At 45.4% G+C, this 9930-nt stretch overlaps 1 protein-coding gene across 1 annotated transcript in view; it reads left to right on the top strand.

The window, feature by feature from the left end:
- Positions 1 to 7342, top strand: part of LOC126260263 (UDP-glucosyltransferase 2-like) — a 159259-nt gene extending 151917 nt beyond the window's left edge. Inside the window, exon 5 of the mRNA XM_049957592.1 lies at positions 6660 to 7342. Coding sequence (XP_049813549.1) covers positions 6660 to 6975 — 316 coding nt within the window. The 3' untranslated portion in view covers positions 6976 to 7342. The remainder of the gene's footprint in view (positions 1 to 6659) is intronic.
- Positions 7343 to 9930: the final 2588 nt, after the last annotated feature.

Here is a 9930-nt window from a genome sequence, read left to right on the forward strand (position 1 = left end):
GAAGCTTATTCACCCCAGTACCTTGTATGTACGAGAGTTGTTGGGGAATCTTTCTTGTTAATGAAACCTCTGTTTTTTGTGGAGCATTTAGCGGCAAGTTTGGGGAGGTGGAGAGCCTGTCCAAAATGAGGTCAGGGTCGGTCTTGATCAAAACAGCATCATCTGGCCAGTCACAGGCACTACTCGACTGTGACAGGCTGGGGATACTTCTGTTGCCATCACTCCACATAAGAGCTTATAGGGTATCACATTTCACAGGGACCATCTTTTACAGTCTGATTATGAGATGCGCGCCAATTTAGAGCGACAAGGAGTTAATTTCGTCCAGCGCGTCCAGCGCAGTCCAAGGGATAATCAGGTTGCCAGCTGTGCCTCCAGCTTGGCCTTTGAGGGTTACACATTACCTGAGGTCAAGGTGATGGTTTACCACTGTGATGTAAAGCCAAATATCCCTCCTAGATGCCATGCTTTAAGTGCTGTAAGTTTGTTCACGTCTTCCTGCTATACTTTCAACATCAACTGTCGGGATTGTGGACGTCCTTCACATACCAATACTCCCTGTGCCCTGCTTCCCATCTGTGTCAACTGTGGAGAGCACCATTCGTCTTGCTCGCCAAACTGCAGGATTCTCCAGAAAGAAAGAAAATAATGGAATACAAGACCGTAGATCTACTGACCTACACTGAGGTTAAGAGAAAATGAGAGGCTACATCCTGTGCATATGACGTCAACCTACACCACCACTATGACAACGGTTCTATCATCTTCTGTTCCGCTGCATACAGTTGACTCTTCGAGCTGTCAGACTCAACCTGCCCCCTTGATAGTGGGTGATAGGGAGGGGAGTGCCCCCCCCCCCCCACTGTTGGTCCTACACAACCTACTTCAGTAGCAACCCCCCCCCCCTCCCCCAACCATTTGGGACGTCGGTCCCCACTTCTCAGCCAGTGAAGTGTAAGTCTTGGCTCCTCTGGCAAGGAAGTGATCTCTAGGGACACTCTCAACCCAGGTTCCTACCAGTGGGCTTCCTGCATTACCCTCCTGGAAACCTGGTTCCCGGCAATGCGGACCCCTGCCCTCCACAATTATAAGGGATATTAAAAGAACCGTAGCAGCTATAATAGTGTGTCAGGTGGAGTTTGTGTCTGTCATGAACTCGGTATGCAGTAAACCTGTGCCCCTTCAATCCCCTCTTGAAACTGTGGCAGTCGGGATAAGGAAAACACAGGAAATAACTGTGTGCAACGTGTATCTCCCTCTAGATGGTGCAGTACCCCTGAACGTATTGGCTGCACTGTTTGATCAACTCCCTTAACCTTTCGTACGTTTGGGAGATTTTAATACCCATAACCCCTTGTGTGGTGGCTCCATGCTAACTGGGCAAGGTAGGAGATCGAAATTTTACTGTACCAACTCGATCTCTGCCCCTAAATACAGGTGTCCACACACGTTTCAGTGTGGCACATTGCACATATTCGGCCAGTGATCCCTGTTTGCAGCCCGGGCCTTCTCCCATTTATCCACTGGAGAGCACACGACGACCTGACTGGTAGTGACCACATCCCCATCTTCCTTTTGTATGTCCATCCTTTTAGCAGGAGGTATCTGGGACGACGGCCGTTTACTATCGTGACAAATAAATAAAAACACCTACTGCCGTCCTTATGATTTTATTTTGTCGCTACCAGTTTCAACGCTTCAGTGCGTCATCTTCATGCTGTTTTTGGTGTGATACAGGTTGGAGTGCTGACACTTCATCTCCGTATCCAGTAATGCTGGCAACTGATGTTATGCATGGCGATCATAACAACGTGTATCGCATCAAAAACAGCCTGAAGATGACGCACTGAAGCGTTGAAACTGGTAGCGACAAAATAGTCATAAGGAGGCTGTAGGTGGTTTTATTTATTTGTTCCCATCTTCCTGTCACTCCCCCGGCGGCATGCCCACGGACGCGTACCCAGATGGGCTTTAAACAAGGCAGACTGGGAAGCCTTAAAGTCTGCGGTCACCGCTGAATCTCCCCCATATGGTGCCATCGACGTTGTTGTTGAGCAGGTCACTATTATAATTTCTGCGACGGAAAAACGAGATCCTTCGTTCTTTAGAGTGCCCGTGGCGAAAGGCAGTCCCTTGGTGGTCGCTGGAAGTCGTTGCGACAATTAAAGTGTCGGTGAGCTCTACAGTGACATAAGCAGCACCTTTCCCTAGAGCACCTAGTAGCCTTTAAGCGACTCTGTGCCCACATTCGCCAGCTTATAAAACGAGGGAAACGAGTATTGGGAGAGGTATGTGTCGACCACTGGGTGCCACATGTCGCGTTCCCAAGTCTCGACAAAGATCAGACGTTTTTTTGGGTACCAGATCCCAACAGACGTTCCTGATATTAACATAAATGGCGTGTTATCTACCGATGCAAACGTGATTGCCGAGCACTTCGCTGAGCACTATGCCTGAGCCTCTGCGGCAGAGAGGCGCACCCTCAAATGGCGGATGGAAAGTCCTCTCGTTCACTGCACGTCAGTGAACCCTATAACGCCCCATTTATAGAGTGGAAGCTCCTCAGCGCACTTTTACATCATCCCAACAAAGCTCCTAGGCCAGATGGGATCCACAGTCAACTATTAAACCTCTCTCGTCTGACTACGAGAGACATCTCATTTTAAACTGGATCTGGTGCGATGACGTCTTTCCATCGCAATGGTGGGAGAGAACCACCATTCCGGTGCTCAAACCCGGTTAAAACCCACTTGATGTGGATAGCCACAAGCCCATTAGCTTCACCAATGTTCTTTGTAACCTGCTGGAATGTATGGTGTGTCAGCAGTTGTGCTGGGTTCTGGAGTCACGATGGCCTACTGGCTCCATGTCAGGGCGGCTTCTGCCAGGGTCACTCTACCACCGTTATTCTCGTGTCCCTCAAGTCTGCCATCTGAACAGCCTTTTCCAGACGCCAACATCTGGTTGCCATCTTTCTTGACTTACGTAAAGCATAAGACACGACCTGGCGACATCATATCCTCGACACATTGTGTGAGTGGGGTCTCCAGGGCCCGCTCCCGATTTTTATCTAGAATTTCCTGTTGCTCCGTACTTTCCGTGTCGAAATCAGTGCCTCACACAGTTAACCACACCCTCCCCCCCCCCCCCCCCACCCGTATTCATGAGAGTGGAGTTCCGCAGGACTTGGTATTGAGTGTATCTCTGTTTTTAGTGGCTATTAACGGTCTAGCACCAGCTGTAGGGCCGTCGATCTCACTTTTTCTTTATGCGGATGACTCTTGCATTTCATACTGCTCCTCCAGTACTGGTGTTGCTGAGTGGCGCCTGCAGGAAGCCATTCACAAGGCGCAGTCATCAGCTCTAGACCATGGCTTCCAGTTTTCAGCCGCGAAGTCGTGCGTCATGCATTTCTGTCGGTGTTGTACCGTTCATCCAGAACCAGAACTTTATCTTAATGACGATCCACTCACTGTAGCGGAGACGTATCGATTCTTAGGACTGGTTTTCGACGCCTGATTGACTTGGTTACCTCACCTTCGTCAGCTTAAGCGGGAGTTCTGGCAGCACCTCAATGCTCTCCGCTGCCTGAGCAACACCAAGTTGGGTGCAGATCACTCTGCACTGCTGAAGCTCTACAGAGACCTTGTTGAATCCCACCCTGAGTATGGGAGTCTGGTTTACAGTTCGGTAGCGCCCTCGGCGTTGCGTTTACTCGACCCAGTGCACCGCTGAGTTGTGCGCCTAGTGACAGGAGCTCTTAGAACAAGTCCGGTGACCAGTGTACTGGTGGAGGCTGGAGTCCCTCCATTGAAGGTTAGGCGTGCACAACTGCTTGCCAGTTACGTTGCACCATATTCGTAGTTCTCCTGCACATCCAAATTACCGTATCGTTTTCCCAACCATGGCGGTTCATCTCCCGCATCGGCGGCCCAGGTCAGGGCTTACGATTGCGGTTCGCATTAGGTCCCTTCTGTCTGGAGTCCTTCCCATTACCACGTCTCTTTGAGGTCCATCCACGTACACCTCCATGGTGTGCACCTATGCTGCAGATGCTTCTGGACCTTTTGCATGGCCCTAAGGACTCTGTTAACTCTGTGGCACTCTCGTTTCTCAACATGTACTGGGACCAAGAAGTGGATTACATCGATATCTCAATGGCTGATGGTCACAAAGCTTTTGCGTATGTTTGTGGAAGACATATTGAACAGCACTCCTTGCCAGATGGCTGCAGTGTTTTCACTGCAGAGCTGGAGACCATATCTCGTGCTCTTTAGCACATCCACTCATGCCCTGGCGAGTTTTCTCCTGTGTACTGACTCCTTGAGCAGTCTACAAGCTAAGATTCCCCAACAACTCTCGTACATACAAGGTACCGGGATGAATAAGCTTCACTATCATCTTTGGCCTGGCGTTCCTCCTATGGTGTCGACAGGGGGGAGGGGAAAGATTTGGGGTCATATTTCTTAGCACTGAAGTTAAACCCTGACTGCTCGCCATCCTTTGATAGCAAACATCGAGGAGTCCATCTATGGCCTGGAACAGTCCGGTCGTTCAGTGGTGTTTGTGTGGACCCGAGGACACGTCGGAATCCTAGGCAAAGAACTTGCCGACAGGCTGGCCGAACAGGCTACGCGGAAACCACTTCTGGAGATGGGCATCTCCGAAACTGACCTGCGTTCTGTCTTACGCCACAGAGTATTTTGGGAGACGGAATGGCATAACAGAAGGCACAACAAACTGCACGTCATTAAGGAGACTGCGAATGTGTGGAAGTCTTCAATGCTGTCCTCTCGCAGGGAATCAGTTGTCCTCAGCCAGTTCCGCATTGGCCATACATTCACACACATGGTTACCTCCTCCGTCAGAAGGACCCACCTTGGTGTCGCTGTGGCTCCCAGATAAGTCTTCCACCTCTTGTTGGACTGCCCTCCTTTAGCTGCTGTGCGACGGTCTTTTAACTTTACCAGCATTCTACCTTCGGTGTTGGGCTACAATGCCTCAACAGCAGCTGTAGTTAGTTTTATTCGTGATGGTGGGTTTTATAATTTGATGTAAGTTTTAGCGCATGTTCTTCGTCCCTCTGTGTCCTCCACCCTAGTGCTTTTAGGGTGGAGGTTTTAATATGTTTCAGAGTGGCTGACTTCTCCTTTTTATTCTCATGGTCAGCCAGCCATGGTAATCTGCTCTCTTGTTTTGATCTCTTCTACATATTTCATGCGTCTCTATGTGGTTTTCTTGTCCTATTTTGTCCATTTTAGTGTTTGTTGCCCTTCTGTCATTCTTGTGGTTAGTATTATAAAGCATTATAAAGGCTATCAGAGTTCAATAAGCCGTTTTTGAACTTCATTCCGTATTTCGCCACTTAGAGAGGTATTAATGTGATTTTTGTTATTATCGAAAGGGATCACCTGAATCATTCTGACTTTTCAGTTTTCATATTTTTCTTTCAACCTAATATTAAGGGAGTATGAATAAATTATTTTTGTAGTTTTCCTCTTATTTCGTTGGATACCCTTGGTTTAATCATAGGATGTAATATGAGACTGACACACAAAAGTGGCAGCCAAGTTCATATTAATAACATAACGACGTAGTTTACATATACTCATGAAATATCTTTATTATTCAGTACCAACTTTACAACAAATATTCTGTTACCTAATCATTCAATAAGGTGTCATGCTGTCATCGTTTAATGTGTTGTGTGTGGAGGAAATGATTATCTGGGGCTTAACTAAAAATGTTGATAATTTAAATTTACTATATCTTTTAAACAAAGTTACAGAGTTGATATTTACAACGTGTGTTATTTTAATGATGTTCTTCTACATGAAATGTCGATCGTTAAGATCGACCGAAGTGCTCAGATTTTATCATTCAGGTTTTTGTTACGAAACTTGTTAATTTCACTTTAACAGTAAATCCTAAACAATTATAGATATGATCAATATTAAAGTTTTATTGGCATCACCATGAAAATTTATGAAGGATGGTAGATTAAAATTACTGTGGCTTCATTCCCTGCATTACTACAGAATTAAATAGTTTCCATAAATGTTTACCGTTATAGCCGATCTTAGGTCCACCATATTTAAAACTCTACGTCCTCTCCGCCACAGACGGCTTCTACTGGGTTTTCCTATGACGTAGGTTCTCGTCTGTCTCACTCGCACGCTACAGCGCTTAGGCCTCAATAGATAATAGACGCCTGTGAATTTCCCCATCTCGTGGTGAATCTGCGCCCTTTGTGGCACGTGGTCCTGGACGACAGGGTTCGTTTCACAATTCCTGTAGGCTAACTCGTTCGGCCATATATTTAAATGAGAGCGCAACGCTCGTTAACTCACAGCGTACAGAATTCTCGTTCTGCACCTCGGATACTGACTCCTTCGATATGTTTTATACTATATGGAGGGCACTGCTGGGCTTACATGCACTCCATCTCTCTGCAAACTTAACCACTCATTATCATTCCATTGATGTACACATCCTCCGATTTTGGAGTGATTCAGATCTTTCTTAATGGATGTTGCAATTTTCACAAACAGTAGTGTACTTTCGACCAGATATTCTGTCTTTTTATTAATACCTAACCCTGTACACCCCGCCATTTTGATATAGTAATAATTCAGAGTACACTGTTATGATATCCACAGGTACAGGAAGAGAGCCATGATGCTGTCAGAAGCGTACAAGGACAGGCCCATGAGTCCTCGGGAAGCCGCCGTCTACTGGTCGGAATACGTCATCAGGCACAAGGGAGCCAGGCACCTGCGCTCTGCCGCCGTCGATCTGGAGTGGTACCAACTGCTGCTGCTGGACGTCATTGCGTTCATCGTCCTCGGCTGCATTGTAGTCGCGGGTATAGGCCTGTTGCTCCTGATAGCTTTCTTAAGGTGCATAGGCGTGATCAAAGGCTCAGCAAAAGCTAAAGAAGTGCAGGCTAAAAGCAAGAAGAGCAAGCAACAGTAGTCTGTATCCATCCACCCACTTTAAACAGGCTGGGTCCGTCGAATTCACTTCCGTGACAGTTGGGTGAGGACGTGTAACTCGGCGTGTGACTCCAGTACTTTGGCTACGAGCATAAAAATATTGCTTGCAGGTGTTCAGCGGCACGACGACACACGAGCAATAGGGGTGTATGAAGTTAGTGACAAATGTTAATTTCGTGTGGATCTCAGTGAAGCCAAGAGAGAGTCAGTGAGAACGCAGCATTGGCACGTAATAGATCTAAATTTCTTTTTCCGTTATCTTCAGCTGTAACTCAGTGAAAGTCATGATTCTGTGATGAAATCGGCATTCAATAAATTGTAGAGGTACCATTAAATGACAAAGATGATCACATGTTCGAAACAGAAAGTACTCGGTTCATTTGTAAAGGAGTTAGGGTACTGATTTCACCTACACAAAGGAACAAATACAACTGAAATAAGAAACCACAATAATTCAAAGTTTGCATTGGTGTCTCACCTTCCGACATATGGTTAATATCGATATCAGACACGGGATGCAAATATGGCGTCGCTAACTACATCGTCGTCTATTTATCAGGAATATTTATAATTTTGTATCTCCCAAGAAGATTATACCAATCGTCTATGATAACCTGGAACCAGGATAACTCAGTAAAGTGTCTTTCATTGTGTGTAAATATGGCCCCAAGCAAGGGGTCATTTTGTTCTATAGATTAACAAAGGTGGTAGTATGTAGTCCGTCCGTTGTCATTTCTTTCGCTGTAGTATCAGTATCTGCCTAGACAAGGTTGTCAAAAGTCTGAAAAGTTTGTAAGGCTGTTGCAGGTGCTGAAAAATAAGAAAATTCGGTACTTTGCGCAGCTTCTGACTTAATTAGCTTTGAAGTTAACCAATTAGGCTGTTGTGGATGCATATTCAAGCGACCTGCCAGAGATGGTGTCGCCGAAAGTGTTTCTCGTTCGGTTTCCTAAAACCGAACAAGAGAGCGATACAAAAAATGGATCGGATGTGTGCCAAAGGCTGAGCAGTCTCGCGTGTCATCTGTCATGAGAGCAACCGACTAATTCATCTGGGTGGTTCGCTTGAAAGTGCGCGCGTAATGTCCCGATTGGCTAACGTTAAAGCTAATTAACACGGAAACGTCGCGACGCATCTAATTCTTTTCTTAGCAACTACTAATCAGCACAACCTACCCTACAAGCTTTTCAGCTTTGACCATCCTGTATAATTCCAAACTATTGGACGGTAGCTGGCACGGCATGCGTGCTTATGTACCGGTAGACAGCGCTTCATCATTATACACGATTGTCGATAAATTGTAAGAAAAGGTAGTGCACACTTTTCCATTAACGTCGTGTGCGACTATTTATGGAACGAAAGTTGGAAGAGGCCTAGATGTTAGGCAGGAAATATGGACTAAATCTATTGAAGAGGCAAAACATTTATTTTTCTGGCCTCTTGCTGCAAATTCAATTTTCCGTTGAACCACGCATCACGGTTTCTTCCCACTCCATTAACGCGTGAAGCGCGTAATGAAAGATCGCGTACACTCTCGACGGAAGAGGCGTATGGTCGACTGAAACAGTCGTAAATTCGGCGCTGTGAGTCGGTTCTTGTAATCTTTTTATGTTCTCGCTAAATACTCGAAATCTTTTTTCGACTGGCTGCCTGTATGGATTTTATGGCGTTACTAAGCCAAACCCTATAGGGACTCCTCGTACTGGAGCTGTGTTCCAGCATGGAAGCAACTCCCCTATAAGCAACCTTTGTCGTAGAAAACCTGTAGTTATCCAGTATCCTAGCAACAAATCGAAGGTTATTTTGTTTTACCTAGAACCATGACTGCATAATCTGTGCTTTTAATGTTCCCGTGCATTGTTCTGGACAGGTATTTGCATGACACAACTGGTTCCATAGGTGCGTAACAAATCTTCTAATTTGGATAAAATAAGGGAAATAATAGACAGTGCCAAAGTGAAGCTACAGTCTTGGTACTCGTACGAAAAGACACACAATAAAAGACTATCTGTTTCGGACTCTCATTGTGGCACTTGGTAAAGATCATTCAAATTATGAGCGCAGTGTACTGTTTATCAGTCATCACGACATTTTTTCATAATGGTGTCTTAATAATGCTATGGTATGTACTCATTTCTAAAGATGTCTTTAATAGTCTCTGTGACATTGAAGCTTCTGGAATAGTTCTGTAGAAAGCTAGTTTGATAAGAACAGCTCCAAAATACAAATGCATTATTAGGGTGATCTCATTACTAAATGTTGTTTAGTGTTTATAACTTCATTTGTTTCATTGCGTTTGATTTCATGCCTGAGTTATGGCTTTAATTTAGTATCTACCTTTTTTCTATGGAATTACATTTTCATAATCTCATTATTACATTGTAAGAAATTAATAAAAATATAATTTAACCTCATTGCACAAAATTGACCGGGAAGAAGGTTTCTCCTACATTTCTTCCATTTCTCCTACATTTACATTTGTTCAGTTACTACTATTTTACCACAGAACTTTTCCTTCCAGTTGCTACTACGATCACTACTACTAACGAAACAACGATGGGCTTTTCGAAGCCCTATTGGACGGTCGTGTAAGGCAGAAAGAAGCTCTTGCCGTTGCGTAGAAGACTACGATGTGCGAGCAATGTGGACAGTAAGATCTGGTTTCTTCATACTGAAGAACCAGAACCTAAGTTATTCCTATAACTTGGGTATTTTATGTCATCGATCATTTAAACACTAGAAGTAGCACACACAGAGGTAGCGAATGCCTAAATGATTTGTATAATCGACTTACACAGTTAGGTATACTCAGAGGTGTACAGATTCTCCTTACACCATGCCTACCCCCTACCTCCGCAGCAACCATTAACGCGTTTGGTGCCTCCGCGCTGCCGGGCGTGGCAGCTCGGGGGGCGGCAGATGGCTGACGCCTCCC

Source organism: Schistocerca nitens, chromosome 5 (assembly GCF_023898315.1).
Source record: "Schistocerca nitens isolate TAMUIC-IGC-003100 chromosome 5, iqSchNite1.1, whole genome shotgun sequence".
Lineage (NCBI taxonomy): Eukaryota > Metazoa > Arthropoda > Insecta > Orthoptera > Acrididae > Schistocerca > Schistocerca nitens.